An 18,683-nucleotide genomic window follows, 5' to 3' on the forward strand; every position below is an offset into this window, starting at 1 on the left:
CTATGTTTTAAGCAACAGTGAATTTTTAACAGATACTAAAGTTGTAGTAAAGAACTGCTGCATCCCCTCTCCTTCAAATTGTTTCTATGTTAATTGCTGTCAAGCCATACCACCTAGGTATTCTCTATGCCTTCCTTAGAAAATGCAATCTTGAGGCAAATACAAAACACTATTCAAACGGTTGCATTTCATCTTGCTGATCGCTGTTAAAATAGTTTTGACTCTTGATTCTCTTGACTTGCTGAGTCCCTACTCCCTATGCTCATTCTCTGTCAAAATGTACAACTGTGATTCAGACCTGTATTTCCACAACGTAAAGTTATTCATTCACATTTTTTAAATACTAATTAACTTCTTACTAATAAACACATAAAAGTGGAAGACAGAGAACACATAGACACTATCATCCAGAGACATCTACTAAGTTAGAACAAGACAATTATGATGGGCAGTGTCTTGTTACATTTTAGGACTAAACACCAGAAAAGTCACGAGTAAAATCTGGTCAAATATGGGAGGAAAAAAAAGTCACCACATAATTCATTACAGTACCCACTGAATTCTTTCTCAGGATTTCTCAAAAAATAATAATTCAGGTAAGAATTCATCTGAAGTTGCTATTCTTAATAAGCATAACACCTACAAGAGTATAACATCAAAGCTGTTCTTAAAAAGGACAAAAAATGCGTACATCAACATTTCTTCCACCAACTGCTGTTTCATATTTCTTATTATTGAATGAGATGAATATTGTGGGATCAAAGTTTGACAGATTCCTATTACCAAGATTGCAGGCCACTTCTTTTCAAATACCTTTATTATTTAACTTCTACTCACCAGACTTGTTATCTCTAACAAATATACTCAATAAACTACCATTTTACTTCTGTATATGGAATGTGCTACTATAAAATTTGCCCTGCATAAATATGAAAATGGAAACTTCTGACTTTTGTATGTTACCCAGGAGGTTCACAGTAATTAGCGTTGACAAAAAAATTAAAGATGAAGATAATTCTAGCTGTTGGGTTTCCAATTTATAAATATAAGAAGTACGTTCACCTGTTTTGAAGGTCTTTTTAATTCTAAATCAATGCCATTATTCAACTGTGATTGTCTAATGTACTATTATTTGGCAAGTCCTCAACATTTCTTCATCCAAGCTTGTTGAGTAATTACATTGGATTTCATTAGCGTGATCAAATACCAGCTCCCTGCTGAAATATTTGAATCTACATACACCTGTTTTCACTTGGCATGTTACTCTGATTGCAAAACTGCCCTTTGAAATAAAAAGTAACAGCAGATTTTTATGTCATTGAACAGAATGATTTCCAAAATGAAGTGACCTGAAGTGATGGTCTATTCTAAATGAATTTTTTTTGAAAGGTGTCAGTTTTTTGTTGCATGGGTTTTCCCTATCACAACCTGTGATGTTTAATCAAGAAGTGTTTGTTAAATGACAAGAGATCTTTAAAGGACACAGTTCTAAGAAAATCATTAAGTGTTCAGGCTCTAGAACTAGATAAAGCTTTAATTTCTGCTTTCACCAGAACTTGGACATAGTATCTTACCTCTGAGCATCAGTATCTTTGCCTGAAAAGTATAGGTAAATAATTCTACTTGACAGAGTGGTTATGAGTATTAAAATATGTCATTTAGTGGGCTTTAAGCACAATATTTCTTCCATAATAAGTGCTCAATAATACAGGATATAGAAACCCCTCATTAATGATTATGAACTCTAAAGTAGGCATACTATTCAAAATAGCTCCCAAAATACAGTTTTTAAGTCATGATAACATTAAAGTATTTCCTCTTGGTTTCTTGAATTTTGTCTCAAAGCAGGAATTAAGTCCAAAAAGTGCAGTCACAAAGAAACTTGACATGAAGGAGCTCTGGATGAAAAGGAAATACCTATTTACTTATTAAGATTCCTAGCAAAGAAAACATCTCCATAGCTTCATGACTTACAAATTGTTGTGATTTCTTGTCCAAATGACAAAAGCGAACCTAGTGTTTAAGTACAACTGCTCCCAGTACTGAGATGATTAGAAATTTCCCCTGAGGTGTTTCATGGAGTGGCCTCGTCGGGTGCATTGTACAATGTCTTCAACAGCAGTTCTGCAGGCACATAGTGCTTCAGTTCATAAGGCTGTCTCAGCATATTTCAGTACAAGTTTGTATTATCACCCTGATGGGTAAATCTGAAACTGCAACCTTCCAAGTAAGAAACAGGGTAAAGCTCTTCTTCCAGATTAGGACAAGATGTGTTCAGCATGATCTTTTAGTAGTCCTCTATGGATATTCTGACTCTTGGCTAAGCTTTCCATAGGCATTAGAGAGTACAACTTCTACAGTATACCAGCCAGATTTATTTCAAAAGACAGCTAAGCTGAAGATAATGTTTTCTTCCTACCAAAATGGAAAGGCCTTAAAATACATCTTTTAAAAAGTAGCCTAATTTAAATCAATAAGAATTTCTATACATATACACCTTCAAAATAAGTGGTACCTATGTGTGTGTGTTTCCCCCTCTAGGCTTTACGTATTTCTACAAAGGAAAGGAGTACTGGAAATTCAACAACCAGATACTCAAAGTAGAACCTGGATATCCCAGATCCATCCTCAAGGATTTTATGGGCTGTGATGGACCAACAGACAGAGATAAAGAAGGACACAGCCCACCAGACGATGTAGACATTGTCATCAAACTGGACAACACAGCCAGCACTGTGAAAGCCATAGCTATTGTCATTCCCTGCATCTTGGCCTTATGCCTCCTTGTATTGGTTTACACTGTGTTCCAGTTCAAGAGGAAAGGAACACCCCGCCACATACTGTACTGTAAACGCTCTATGCAAGAGTGGGTGTGATGTAGGGTTTTTTTTTCTTTCTTTCTTTTCCAGGAGTTTGTGGTAACTTGAGATTCAAGACAAGAGCTGTTATGCTGTTTCCTAGCTAGGAGCAGGCTTGTGGCAGCCTGATTCAGGGCTGACGTTTCAAACCCAGAGGGTTGCTGGTCCTGCACATGAGTGGAAATACACTCATGGGGAAGCTTCCATGATGCACAGTATCTGCCGTTCTTCAGTCCTTTGTCTTTCTTTGTCATTCAGTTCTAGGCCTTTCCTCTGCACGCTCAATGCCCAGTAAATTTTCAGGATTAACTAAAGAAGAGGAAAAAAAAGAAGAAAAAAGATTCTTCTTAAAGGTTTCCAATATTATTTTTCTTCTGAAGCCTGAGCCCATATCTGGGGGAAAAAAGCAAAATGGAAAAACCCATGAATTTTTGCTTTAAAGCAAAGAAAAAAAAAATGGTTAAACAAAAAAACCCACAATTGAACTTTCAGGAAAGTGTGAAGACCCAAAACAGCTTTGTCTCCAAAGAAGATAGCTCTCTGACTGCTATGGATAGTCTCCTACACTTCATTTTTGTCAGGTGGGAGATCTGGAATACACATGCAGGACTTTAGACTGTTGGGACAGCCATTTTCCAACAAACAAGGGGCCAAAATATCTGCAATATAGTAACAGCCTTAATAATACATCCATTTTTCGTTTTATACAGCTGTTCTCAGCTATGTCCTCAATGTTTCATCACATTTATATTCATAGCTATATTCAAACAGGACCTTTTGATTGTTTTGAAGTGTTTCTAATCCCCTTCCTGCCACCTGACCCTACATCATTGTGATAATCTCCCCAAGTTGTATTAGGCCATTGCCCCAGGCCTTCCATGGGTCTGTCAGGAATATTCATTAAGAGCAAGAAGCAGTATGTCTCCAAAGTGGTTTAAAGTGACAGTTATTTTGCAAGGATATGTGACACTAGTAATACATTGGTGTAACCCTTTGAGAACTATCAGACTAGCTTTCAGAGTCTTAGGATTGTCAGTCTTGCTATCTAGTAAATTATAGAACTGGACAATGGTAAAAACAGACACAGGTTCAAGAAGTTCAGGTTTTTCAAACAGACATCCTATAATCCCATGTAATTTTTAAGTAATTTGCGGTACTACTTAAATGCGTTTATAGCAAACAGAAATGTTACTTGCCAAAATTTTTCCTGGCAAATAAAAGATATTTTATTCAGAAAATGTAAGAGTGAAATTTTATTTGAAGAACTGATTATAATAGCCTAAGTCTTTTTTTTTTTCCTTAGACATATTGAATTTCTGTTTTAAAATCATTGCATGAAAATTCAATTTGCCTTGGTACATGCAGTTAGCATTGCCATTTTAAAAATGACTTATAATGATGACTCTGAGATTGCATGAATATCCTCCAGTGCATTACCTATTGCATGTCAACCATAGTTCTCAAAGGGTTAGTGTGGCTTCTGGCATTTAGCCATCCATTTGATCACTGACAGAGCCAAGAGACCACCAAAGCATTTCATTGTTGAGTGTAATTTGTCCTAACAGCAGTATTGTCATTTTCATGTGACCTGCAGTGCAGGTTTGTATCAATATTTTTTTCCTAGAGAAAAGTCAGCAACTGACAGACCTCTTTATTGATTTTTAGGAGCTGCTTCTTGCAGTGAAAGGCTTTACAGCCACTGGGCTGTGAACTTATCAGAGATGGTCAGACCGAATGCACCCCATGAGTCAGACATTGGCTTTGTGTGAAAGCCAGCTTTTGAGGGGATTAGCTTTTGAAACAATGAACAGCTTGCCTTGAACTTGATTATTGATCTGTTGACTGTCATTAATAACAACTTAAACATTGTCTTCTGTGAAAATTTTCCTTGAAGAGTCCTGTTCTATGTCTTTGCCCTTTGACCTTTAACTTGCAAACTGGCACAAACTGAAGGAAATCTGGTGTTGCTTCTCCTTTGGAGTGTTAACTGTACTCTAAAACCCTAGTAAGCATGAGCTGTTTCCTTAGAGTAGAGAGAGAGAAAGAGTGTTGATGGTGGATCTGCAGATGGACACTTTGCCATTTACATGCACACTCGAAAAATGCCCTATAGGTAGAAGTGACTTTTAATTCTCCTTTAATATAATTTCAAGTCTAAATTCATCATTTTCAGTACAAATATAAAACTATAGGGGAAAAAGAAAACCTCAAAATACTTGAACGGCCAGTGTGGCTTTTATATAAAGCAGGAATTTTATACTAGTGAAAATTTCTTACTCATTTGCTAATAATACACATTTCCAGATGATTTTTAATGAGTGTAGGTACATATTCTTATTTGGAAATGGGAGAGTTTGGCTGCCTTGAATTTATATTTATACTCAACATAGCATGAAAATTAGAATGTCTTTCAGTTAAACAACATGTTTATGATTTGGTTTGGGAAAATATTTTGTAATCATGGGTGGCATGCTGCAAAGCCTTTGCAGATTGTTATTTCTTACAACCAGAACATATATAATGTAAGAATAAGAAAAAAAGAACAGTTAAAAAAGAGGAATGGCTTTACAGCAAAACATTATGCAATGCAAACTGTATTTTGACAAGATATCAGAGATTATGTATGTGAAGGCCAAGAAAGAAAGCATGGGGAGAGGACCAAAATCAGTCCTATTGCTTTCAGTGCTTCCATTCTAGATGATGCTGATATTATAAAGAATTAGTCACTTCTACTGAGCATGGAGAACTATATACATAAGCTCACTTACACAGTGTTTGCTTATGGGAGGGTTTAATCCTTTTAGGACCTTGGTGTCAAGAAAAAAGATGTCTGGAAATCTTATTTTGCTAAACACAGAAATGAGAAACTATGTCATTTGGGAACATGGGTAAATCATTGAGGCATTCCATCAACCTGCATTAAACACTGATTTTACTTTTTTTTAAATGAGAAAAAAACCTGAAGAAGCAATCTTTTGCCTCTTACTCATTTGTCACAATACCCTGATTCGTCATAAGACTATAAGTATATAAGGGCTAGAAAATAATCATAGCATTAAGAAAGGAAAGACCCCGTCATTATGCTTGAATTCTGAAAATGTCATGGATAAGTGTTGGGTCATATTTACTTCAATATGAGATGAGATTTATACAATAAGAAAAGGCATATACAGCTTCTCTCTTTAATAGAATAAATTTTCAGGCTGTGAGGCTACAAGAGATAAGAAAATATTAAGTTCTATATAATCACAAACATCAAGATTCTACTTGTTTATTGTACACAGGGCACTTTGTGAGTATGGTTCCTGACTCCTCTTCCACTTGGGGTTTGGGGGAAAAAGTCTCAATCCTATTGGAATAACGAAAGAGAGAGAGAGAGACCAGTTGGTCCAGCAAATAAGAATAGTGATTCAAAAACAATGTGGAGTAAATTTCCATGGGTCAACAACATAATGTACCAAGTTCAGTATCTTATAGAAACATAAAATCTATCAAATATTTTTCATCAAACATCATTAATAGCATGGAAAGTTCAGACCTAGGATTTCTCAAAATGAAAACACATTCATGATCACAAAACACAATTCTCCTTCTGTTTCATTATTAATACTTTAATATAAATACAAATGTAAACAAGGTAATGTTCCTTACATAAATTAACTCTATAGTTTATAATTTTAGCCAAAATTATTATTCTATATATTATTAAGTGGACTGAAATGAAGTATTAAAATAGCCAGTCAGTCTGTATTCCCTATAAAGCAGTAAATGCACAACAAAACTGTAGAGGAGGTTATGAATTTAACTATTGACTCCTTTTAGAACAAAGTGTCTGCTGACATGGCAATCAGAACAGGTGAATACAGAAGCTCTTTACAACTGCAGAGATACCATAGATAAATTAGAGAACATTATATGATACTAGCAAAGACAACTTCTGTTATAAATCAGAGGGCGAGGCTTTTCTGAATCAGATGTAATAAATTACTAAGTAATAATTTACAGAAAATAATTACTAAGTAATAAAGGATAGAGACTGATTTACTGAAATAAGCAAATGTTACTTTTACTAGTCAGATTGCTTGTAATCTTTTTCTATTGACACAATTTGTTTCAGATACAATATACTTATTTTTATTCCCTTTCTGTGGGTGATTAAAAAATGCAATGTGGTGGATGAGAACATTGCCCAACTTCACTGGTAGTTCCAATATGTGGATGATGTGTATATACTGGATCCTAGGTATAGTAATATAATACTTCCAAGTTCTGCATATTATGCTGATATCTCTAGTATCAAATACATGCCCACACTTTGTGAATCTTACATAGAGTAACATATGTGTCCATATTGCCTAAATTCAATGTGCTATCTGAAGAGAAATGGATGTTAAAATCAAGTAGACTGAGTTAACACAAGAGTCATGAAAAGATCTTTTTTTTTTTTTTTTTAAGTTTTGGAATTATTTCCAGAAACTAATAAAGGCGGTGATTTAATGATAGTATTGAGTCTGTGAGATTGTAACATATACTGAAACAACCTCGTGGATGGTGGTGAAATCTTTTTCAGCAAACATAGTGAAGAGTTCATTTCATTTTTGATGCTCTCAAGAGCACATTCCAAAATATCACAGATGTCAAACAGAACATGCCGTCTAAACCGAAAATGTTAAATTCAGATAAGCTATTTCTAAATAGCTGTAAATATAAACTCAGCCAATACATGATATCACAAAAGGTTTTAAGTCAATAGTATTAAAGGATTTAATCATTCCACTGCATCTCATGCACCTTCATGATATTGATTTATTGTGACTGTAGGTTATAACTGGCAAAGGATGTGTATCTATGTTTTAGGTTCCTTGTTGCTGAAAAGGGAACCAAAGTTACATCTGAAAAAATTTTATCAGTTATATTTTAAAAATTAGAACTTTATATAATAAACAGCAACCAGATGGAGCACCACACCATAAATCTGAAAATTAAATACTATATTTATTAAATATAATGGAAATGGAGGAAAAAGAAAAATGAGTGTTTTGTAAAATATGAAATCTTAACTACAGCACTCCTTAATACAACCGGAAATTTTACTTTAGCAAGTATAAAAATAGAGAAAAATACAATTTCAAGCTCTTCATATTAGTAATGGGTATGTGATATATCAATGTATATAATTAGCCACTGGTTTTTAGATGTTATCCTACATAAATACATCTGATAGTAATGCACTGCCTTATAGGATAAATATGTCAAAAGTTAGGTGTTCAGTAATCTCAGTTGGAAAGATATATGTTAGAATCTCCTAAGAAAAGCCATTTCTCTAGGATAGAAATTTACCTCAGAAATCATATAACATAAACACTTGGCATAGTAGCAAAGAAGTTGCCTTAGTGTTCTAATCTCATCTAATGATAACCGTTGTCTTTCTGTCCTACTCAAATCATTTTGTATTTCCACTGGTATCATTCTGAAATGATCCAGAGATATTTCAGTTCAGATGAACAACATCAATTACAAATATCTCTTTCAATATTTTATACATATTTCTATGTTGAAACTTAAACCAATAGTATATAAAGCCTAAGAATGAACACTAATTTAAACAAACCCAACAAATTCACAAAAATTGAGTGGAAACAGATATAAAATGTGTCACTATTCTGGTAGAATACTGATGTAGCAGCCTTCAATTTTTAGCACATAATTGGAGAGCAACATGCATCTTTTTTTAAAAAACAACGCTAATTCTTTATATGAAGTAAGGGTATAAAGTCATGAGTACTGTAAAACAGTACACAACTGAAGCTCTTTTAGGAAAATGAGGGCCCACCCAGTTAATTCATGGTTAGCGCATAAGTATAAAAAAAAAGAAAGATATTTATGAAGATTTCTAAAGATTCTATGCCTTTCCAATTTAAAGAGCACTGCGTCTTAAAAATCTGTCTTATACTTACATTGGACTGGGGATAATATTCAAGTTTGCACTCAATGTGGCCTTATATTGAAGGCACACTGGGCATTGTAAGACATATACATCATAAACTAGAACGTCATGCTGATTCATAAAACTTTGCCATGTGCTCTGCTATAGAGCTGGATTTATATGCCCTTAAGAAGGGAGAAGAAAATCAATTAAATATAGATATGAAAATATGATAATTGTATCATGTTAGGCCACGTAGTTTCAGAGTAAGATGTCATTAACCCTTATTTCACATAGAAAAACCAGAAGGAAAGAATGGTGCAAGGAATAAAATGATTAACTTTTTGACTTATGAAGATGTTTCTTGAGTATTTTATCTACTTGGTTTTCTCCATGAAAAAAAAACACATGAAATACAGACATATCTGTAGTACTTGGTCTGTAGCTAGATTTGATCCCAGGCATAACACTTTTTGACACAGGCCTTTTTAAAAATGCCTCATATACGATGAAGCTTTGGTGAGATGTGACTGCATGCTAGGATGCTTTTTTCCTAGGATAGGATATGGTGCTGCTTGTACTTGCCACATTTTGTATGAATATATGTTTCTATGTTGGCCTGTCTTGCTAAGATATGGATGAATAAAGCCTGGTGTGAGCTGTCGATTTACAAAGTCACTAGAATGCATGTTTCATTTGTTCTTTCATAATGCCAGTTTGAACTTGTTCCCTCTCTATATATTGATAACCCAGTTGTGAAGGTAAAACACAGTTTCCCTGAGTGACTGATTCAGTCCTTAAATCAATGTCATAATCTTTGCTACCACTGAAATAACATCACAGCGGCCACATTATTGCCCGTCTTCTCACAGCTCTTTAGTAGTACTACTACTGCCTGGGTAAAATTAGACTTGTTTTTGTTTTTGTTATTTTATCACTTCTTTTCTGTCTGAAGTGGAATATGTTATTCTTTTATATGTTCAGAAATACAAAATTTCACAATCTTAGTTATTTTGTGACTTTCAAACAAATCTGATTTCTTAACAAAGATGACTGGGTGTCTGGTTTTTCTGCTCCTCCAATTCTGAAATTATTTGTTTGCTTTCTGTGTGTCACCCCAAAATACAGATGGTTGGGAGGGATATATTGTTTTGTGTTGTCTTATGTAGTCTGTCCCCATTTTGCATTCCTTTCCATTTCTACCTTGCCCCTCTTTTTTTTACAGATTTGATTTTACCTTCTGTTTATGAAAACCAGAATTGAGCAGCACCGTATATCAGACATGGGCCCAGAAAATGTTTGTGTTCCTCAGTAATTTCCTTCACAAGTTTCATGCAAAGACAGCTCCCAATCAATTTCACACATTTTCCAATCTCTTACATTGGATTCTAACTTTTTTAGAGTTATTCCCCTGAGGAAAGTGAAATGCTGAGTATGAAGGCTGTTGTCTGTTGATAAGCCAGCTAAGAAAGTTTGGTTTTGGAGAATGTATATTAAATAATTATTCCAGAAAGTAAATACCATAACATAGTGTTTTGTTTAAGGTACATCATGTGTACATGAATGCCTAAAACCTCAATTCTTTGTCTATTTCCTTTTATGTGTGAATTACATAAATTATATATTATAAAGAGAGAGAATAAAAGAATAAAGTGTATTATAGTGGCAGCTTTTTGCTGCATTGGTTTTGACTGCATCAGCATTTCTACTGTGGACCTCTATTTTCAGGGGTTTTAGAGACTCACCCAAAAAAATTTGCTTCAGGCTTAAAATCTTGAAAGATTTTTTTTTTTTAGGTATATAATTTTAAACAAAGATATCTTGTTTTTATAGGGAGGAAATAAATGGAGTTTACTAGTTCAAATTTGTGCTACTATAACTTTTAATAAACCTAATTTTTAGCAAAAACATAGTCCATAGTCTATTGATGATTTTTTAAAAGAATCAATTATTGATATTGAGAAAATTGCCTGCTTCATCAGTGTAGTAATATATCTTCAAGATGTTTTAAAATCTGTATATCTATATTAACATTATCTTGATTCCAGTAGTGGATCAGTATGATAATGAACACAATTTATTCCACCCATATGAGCTATCTCGTAATATAGATTTGGAAATACATACTGTGTGTGTGTATGGTGTGTGTGTGTATGTATGCATGTGTGTGTGTATACATACACATACATATTTAAGATACAGATTAAAGGGGAAAAGCTCCCATAAATTTAGTTTGTCAAATAAATACCATATGGTATATTAAAAAATAATTGCACATACATTTGTCTTTCAGAGCCAGAATGAGATGCAAGCAATTGCAAAGGAAAGTTGTCTCTTGGGTAAATAGTAGACATTTTATAGCTTCTTATGAAAATCATTTTTCCTTTCTATATTGTGGTTATGGGAAATTAAAAGAATGTAATACATAAGATTAATGTAGACTTTAAATAATATTAAAACATGAAGCAGAGAGAAACACTACGAAATTAAATATTTAGGCTATTATCTCTTGGTTGTCTGACAATACTTTGCCTTTATTTTAATTCCCCATGATATTTTCAGTTCTGGAGAGGATATTAACATGTAACTTTGAGCTTTTGGATTGTTCACATTACACTCAACACTACTTCATTAAGTTTCTGATAATATGTAGTCTTCTGTGTGTAAGGAAAGAAATAAATAACACATTTATTTGCTGAATGAGCTTTAAGGTTTGCAAGTTGTTAGTGGTTTTGGTTTGGGTTTTTTTTTTTTCCCCCACATAGGATTCTATACATTTATAACATCTTAAATCTGGCGCATATATATATATATATATTTTTTTTTTTTCAGATAGCTTCTACTGACAAACACAAAGCTTGTTTGTGTGCAAATATAAGGCTAAATAAATGGTGCTAAAGTGTATTATGACTGTCAGATATAATCAGGCAAAATTTTGTGGTGCTTAATTTTTTCATTGATTTTATTGATCAATGCATTGAACAGTGTTTATTATTCACAAGTTGTCTTTTATTAGTAAATCAAGGCCTCATAGCACATTGTTAAATAAAATGGTTGACTAGTCTATGTAACAGCTCACCAAGCTACTATCTCTTCAACTCCTTATAATGTTGCGTCATTAAAGGTCAAGGGGTCATGCTATTAATCTCATCGCTGTAGACCATTAACATGACTGAACTTTTCCACAAAGTACTTATGTTTACAATGCTATAACCCTTTGACTGCTGCGGCAACCTTTAACCACACAAATGTCACAAGCTAGAATCATCAGCATGGTTCTTGCCATGGCAATCAAAGAGTTAAGGGCTGTGCAGTGATTTGTTTTGTATTTATTAATTTATATTTATTTTGTTTCCATTCAAGGAGGGAATTTTGGGTGGGGCAGTTTTTGTCTGCTGTAAGTGTCTTAACCTAGGGAAGGGTTAAATGGCTTTTTATACTATTGCATCTTCTGTATTTACCATCAATTCATTGTGTTGTAATTAAAAAAAACTGTCAATAAATAAGAGAAAAGAAAAACAGTTCATAGACATTGTGGTTTTACTCAATGAATGATATATATACATTTATAACTAATATGGAAGTTATAATCTATAGCAGTAGACATTATTACCTATTTCTTCCTAATCGATATGAAACAAAATGAAAATTCTTAAGAAATTAAGGCCAAAACCTCCTGTGTTTCTCTGAATGAGCAAGTATATTAAACTTGCCATATCAACTGGAGAATTATTTAATTAACTAGATGCATGTGAAGGGCCAAAGAGAGGAGCAGGAAGCATTACTGCATCATATATATTTCAGGCAAGTAACCATGAACACAGAATATGTTAAGATTTCATCACTACCTAACAAGAATAAAGATTAATTTTTGGATAGGTGAATAGAATTTATTGTTTAAAGTCATACATCATGATTGTCTAGGTAAATTTAATCAAAGTAGTTAATTTTTGTGTCAAAAGTCTTTGACAGGATCCCATTTAAGAACTTTTTTTTTTTTTTAAATAATAGGACTACAGTAAAGGATGGCCATGAATAAAGAGCTGACTCATAGAAAACATAAGCAAAGGTAAACATTTCCATATCTACATTTTCATAAATTATTTTGAACACAGGATCAACTATGAAATCTCTTACAACATCAAACAACGTAAAAGAGGAGAGCTGAAGCAAGGTAGCTAAGACAATCATAAGAGATTTAATTGTCTGAAGTAATAAACAGTAGACTAGAGTGACAGAGAATTGCTTGTGTTCAGTTCTTTGAAATCTGCTTCTAAGTTTCATCCCTGAGAACTGGCAAAGGAGTTTAAAGGAAGTCTCACAGATAAGAGTTGTTGGACTTTTGGAACATGTCTGCCCATAAGAACCTATAAGGTTAGACAAGCAACAATTTGTATTTGTATTTGTTGTATTTGTAGAAGGCTTTTAAACAAAAGATAACCTTTATTTTTATAAGGCTGTCAACATGAAACCATAAATAATCAGGCAGAATTCAAGAATACATATTCCTTGGGACGCCTGGGTGGCTCAGTGGGTTAAAGCCTTTGCTTTCAGCTCAGGTCATGATCCTGGGGTCCTGGGATCGAGCCCCGCATCGAGCGCTCTGCTCAGCGGAGAGCCTGCTTCCTCCTCTCTCTCTGCCTGCCTCTCTGCCTACTTGTGATCTCTGTCAAATAAAAAAATAAAATCTTAAAAGAAAATAAAAGAATAAATATTCCTTGTTTTTATTATCAAAGAGAAAAAAAAAAAAAAACAGGAAATAGCGACCTAATCCAGTAAAGTATTTTTCTTCCATACCTGAATTTTATTTATTTAATAGCAAAATATAGTATTATGTGACCTATCTTGCATGATTGTTGCCACAATCAAGGACCAAACTAAAATGACACCAGCATGCTATGGAAACATAAATACCACTGAGGTGAGTGACAACATTTGCATATTTTAAATCTTTTACACAAAGTATTTGAATAGGCATAACTTCAACCCAGTTTGATGCCCTCTTCTTCCTCTTCCTTCTCCTCCTTACCTCCACCTCCTCTCTCTCTTCTTTCCCCCCACTTAATTGTTCTATTCCTTGAAAATAAAGATATAATTCACTTCAATCATGTGTTCTTTATACTCGTTCTTTACTTATAATTTTGTGGCACTCCTTACACTTATTTCTTTAAATTTAAATAATATATTTATAACTAAATCTAGTCTGATTCCCTATATTACCTGGCTTCTTAAGAGTATTTAATACTGATAGTAACTCTGCTATTAATACTTCTGTTCCCCTAGTCAGGTCCTATTAATTTCTTATTCCTTTTCTATACCTATAGTCTGCTACAGAAGCTAGCTCATAGTCAGTGCTCATGAAAATGTTGGCTTCTAGATATTAGGGCTTAAAAATATTTCTCCCTATCATATCTAACTTTTTAAACTAATTCTTGTTAATTTATGTAAGTCCCCTTTATGTTCTTAATCTCCTTTATTCTACACCCTCTCCTGGACCCTTCTGCATAGACATGGCTTTAGCTTTGTGGATAGGATGTCTCAAAAAATCCAGACTGACAATTTCCACCCACTTGCTGGACCCACTAATCTGGATTTTTCTTCTGCTTCCCACATTCAATCTACTAAATGTAAAGAATCAACATCCCTTTTTCCCCAAAATAAGAATGCTTCCTTCTGAATTATTCATTAATGCACTAAATTCTCTTATCCATGAAAATATTGTGTTCTTGGCCTTTCCCTTTCCCTTTGCCTCTGATGTCCCCCTTTTGATATTTATTACGTCTATGAATTCTGCCTCAACGGTATTATTGGCATCTAATTTCTCTTTGACATTCTTGTTCTAGTTAGGGTTCATAACTGAATCTTGCTTAACTCAATCTCTTTCTTTTCTAGCCTATTTACACATTCCTGGCAGAACAATCTTTCCAAATTAGAGTTTGAATCATATCTAAGATTTTATTATTAAAACAAAGATTTTATAAGAAGACCTTTAAAAATCTACTTTTAACTTGCTTTTCAAACTTTTTCACCAGTATCTATTTTTATACCCAAACCATCCAAATATTTGCTACCCCTCATCTATAGTTTGGCTCACGCAAATTTGAATTTCCACTTTTCCCTTCCTTATCTTCCCTGATCTCACTGAACAGGTAAAATTCCACCAACTTTGAAACCTCGTCTTATCTCCTTGCATTTGTTTTGCTTAGAGTGACCCCAGTATAATTATTAATATTGCACCCCCTCCTTCTCTTTGGAAATCTTCCAGTTTTAATAGTAAGTTATATGATCATACTCATGCAACTTTTAAGGCAAAATCTATAATTTTATGTGAATTTAAGCCATTATTCCTTATGAATATCTAAGCTCTTAGGAACTGCATTCTTCTTGTTTTGTTTGTTTTGTTTGCTTTGTGGATCCCCCCTGTAGCTTCTAATTCAGTGCCTTGAATGAAGAAGCTCTAGAAATGCTTACTACACTAAATCAAATGGTATTTTTAAATTTTGTTATTACAGAAGTATTATTTTGCTTCGTTATATATTCTCTAACCTGTTTTCTAGGAGTTTTTTGAATAAAGATATTTTAAAGTATTTATTTCCAAGATAAAATCTTTTAAGCAGTTGATTCTTTCCAAGGCATTACTTTTTTCCAGAGCTCTTTAAATATTGTTTATTAAATCATAAAGAAAGCCTCAAACTTAGGCTAATCTTTTTTTTTTTATATGTATCTTTTACTTCAACTAAACACCTTTTCAACCAGAGGAAATTTTCCAGCAACAGTAGCCAAGTAAAAGTGGGAAGATTGTTTGGGAGGCACCAGTGATTAGAGAACAGCTATCAGGACTTAAAATATTAAAAAAACGTGGGGTGCCTGGGTGGCTCAGTCAGTTAAGTATCTGATTCTTGATCTCAGCTCAGGTCTTGATCTCACGGTTGTGAGTTCAAGCCCCATGCTGGGCTCCACACTGGGCATGGAGCCTACTTAAAAAAATAAAAATAAAAATAAAATACTCAAAATATCAAATTCTTCTTACTCAAATGTGTACACAGATATAAGAGAAATGGTTATTCATTTTCTTATATTCCCTTACAAAAGAGACAATGTAAAAAGACTTTGAAATAGTAACCATTCTGCCTTCCTGAAGGGAAATGCAGTTCAAATTCTTGCAGGGTTAGTGTTGGGTCTATAGGATAGGATGTCGACATAGTACTCAATATGGAAGATAAGTAAGTTTGGTGACAGGGGTTCAAAAAGGAAAGAATCAAGTCACAGACAAAAGGAAAGATACAGATAAATAGTTCAACAGCAAGAAACAGATTTTTAAAAAAATTATTTGTTGGGGCACCTGGGTGGCTCAGTGGGTTAAAGCCTTTGCCTTCAACTCAGGTCATGATCTCATGGTCCTGGGATTGAGCTCCCCACCCTCTGCCCCCCACTATCCAACTCTCTGCTTAGCAGGGAGCCTGCTTCCTCCTCTCTCTGCCTGCCTCTCTGCCTACTTGTGATCTCTGTCTGTCAAATAAATTTTAAAAATAAAAAATTTTAAAGAGCAACTCAGAAAATAGCTGTGAAATTCTTCCCTATTAAAAAAAAAAAATTATTTGTTGCTTAGAGCAGTTATTGGGCCCTTACACTAACAATAGCTTTCACCAAAGAATGCTTTATAGATTTTACCTGGCATGTAACATGTGTCTAAAAGCATTAGCAACACTTTCAGGTCAAATGATGGATCAGGAACAGGCATATAATTTCACTTCCTCCAAAGCCCTACTAAAACTATAGGAAATAGATCTTTTCTTTTTTTTCTTTTCTTTTCCTCTCTTCTTTTTCCTTTCCTCTCCTCCCCTCCCCTCTCCTTTCATTTTTTTTTTTTTTTTTCTCCAAAAGACTTAGGAAAAGGGAATACAGGAGAGAAGACCAACACCAACATTTGGGAAGCTGGAAAAAAGAGGACATCTGGTAACTGGCTTAACAGACCCAAGGAGTCATATAAACTGTCAGGAGCAGAGAACAACCTCAAAGTACATCACATAGAATTTAGAAGGCTTAGGGAATGGAAGCACCAAGTAGCTGTGGAAATGAGGTGAACAAAACTGAATAAAGTAGAACTAAATACCATTTATAGGAAACAGTTAAATACTCTAGGTCCTGTCCAGGCCTCCCTGCCTTTGGGCAACTGTTCTTCCTCTCACCAGCCAATAACTCAAGGTTTGTTCTGTGGAGATGGTAAAAGAAGGTCTCTGAATTGGGGAATGCCAGTGTTCTCTACCAAAAAGAGAAGATTAAATGAACTTCCATATTTGGAATGTTAATATAGACACCTTCCAGACTTCGTCTGCTTCATCATTGGGATGTCATCAGGTAGTTTGGGGGAGAATTTGTTGTTGCTGTTTTCTTTAGGGGAAAAAAAAATGGAATACTCTTCTCTGGTAAGTCAGATCAATCCAAGAGGAAAAACAATAAAATATGCAATATTTTGCTTCCCCAACAAAAGGCCAGCAAGATTACCCTTTATTAAAGTTCATACTGACAAGTCCCAACCATACAGTCAGTGTTTCCTATTAGTTTTTTGTTTCCTCCTGTGAAACAGGATCAGACAACTGAGGATTTCTGGGCATCTAAAGGAAAGTTCAAACAACCATAGTGACCCAAAGAAACAAACACACACAAAAATAACAAGAAGGAAAGAGACTGCATCATTAAAAAAAACTTTCAAAACAATCCTTATTATCTCTTAGAGGGAACAATTTTTAAAATCATTTGCATAGAAATTAAAACTTGATAGGAAAATTAAAAACTCAATAAACTAGAAGCAAAGTTAAGTTTTTTTCTTCCCGTGTTTCATTTCTCAGCTATACAATATCCTCCACTAAATAATGAGAAATCCAAGATAATACTGCATTCAGAAGAACAGGATTTTCAACAAAAGGAAGAAAGAGGTAAAGGGATTATCCAAAAGGGTGGTGAGGGACTCTTGGATTATAGTGGTGCACCAGTCATAAAGACAAGCAGTTCACACTGAAGCAGGGAGACCAAGAGAGAAGCATGTTAACGACTCCATCTTCATGACTTTTGTCATTGTGCCACCTTTTCCAACCTATGAAACTATGTGAAATGTGCTCCTTTGGAACATGAAAATAAATGAAGAATACTAACACATAAGATCTGAGGAATAGAGATTCCATTTTTTGAGAAATTCAAAGAAATTTCCTACAATAACACAAAGATAGATCCTGAAATAACAGGCCTAGAGAACAGCTAGTCTAAATAGGAGAAATGGATAACTCTAATACGGGTGTGTGTGTGTGTGTGTGTGTGTGTATGTGTGTGTGTGTGTGTGTGTGTGTGTATTCATAAATAAACACAAAATGAAACCAACAGATTACTTGATGTGATTGACTTTGTGGGAAATTGTACCTAGACTTAAGAATAATAAGCAATAGATAAAGAATGAAGCAATTGTAAAAACTAGGCAAATATTAATTTAAGGAACAGTTTTAAAAAATTGAAATATAGGTCTGGTTCAGTGCTCAGTTCTGAATAGATATAGGCATGATAATGTAAAAATTGAACCTTTAATCAAAAACTCTAATAAACTATATTTAGAGGATGAAGGAGGGGAAGCAGGGGAGATGACAAAGGAAGACAGTTTAGTCTTCATCTAACATAATAGGAAATCAAGAGATGATGTCTAAAACTGATTTAAAGTACATCCGTATTACTTAGAAATAATGAGGTGTTCATTCCAGAAAGAAAAAAAAATTAGCCAAAAACATTAAAAGAGGCTTAGAGAAGAGGAGAGGGGGATAAGGGTGGGAATGCTTGTAATTATTATAGTGTTATTTCAGCATTAAATGATGTTTTAAATGACTTAATGGCATTAATCCAATAATAGAAAGTTT

The 18,683-nt window shown here is 34.1% G+C and overlaps 1 protein-coding gene across 3 annotated transcripts in view; it reads left to right on the forward strand.

Annotated features, from left to right (window-relative positions):
• Positions 1-18,030, forward strand: part of MMP16 (matrix metallopeptidase 16) — a 300,135-nt gene extending 282,105 nt beyond the window's left edge. Inside the window, exon 10 of one of the 3 annotated variants that reach the window (XM_082719649.1) lies at positions 17,634-18,030. In XM_082719649.1, the coding sequence (XP_082575775.1) occupies positions 17,634-17,803 (170 nt within the window). In that variant the 3' untranslated portion in view covers positions 17,804-18,030. Of the gene's footprint in view, positions 1-2,541; positions 12,306-12,795; positions 13,159-17,633 lie in introns of those variants that run through there. The other 2 variants (XM_082719648.1, XM_082719650.1) reach the window with 2 other exon arrangements.
• Positions 18,031-18,683: the final 653 nt, after the last annotated feature.

This window comes from Mustela nivalis (assembly GCF_964662115.1).
Source record: "Mustela nivalis genome assembly, chromosome: 2".
Taxonomy (NCBI): Eukaryota; Metazoa; Chordata; class Mammalia; order Carnivora; family Mustelidae; genus Mustela; species Mustela nivalis.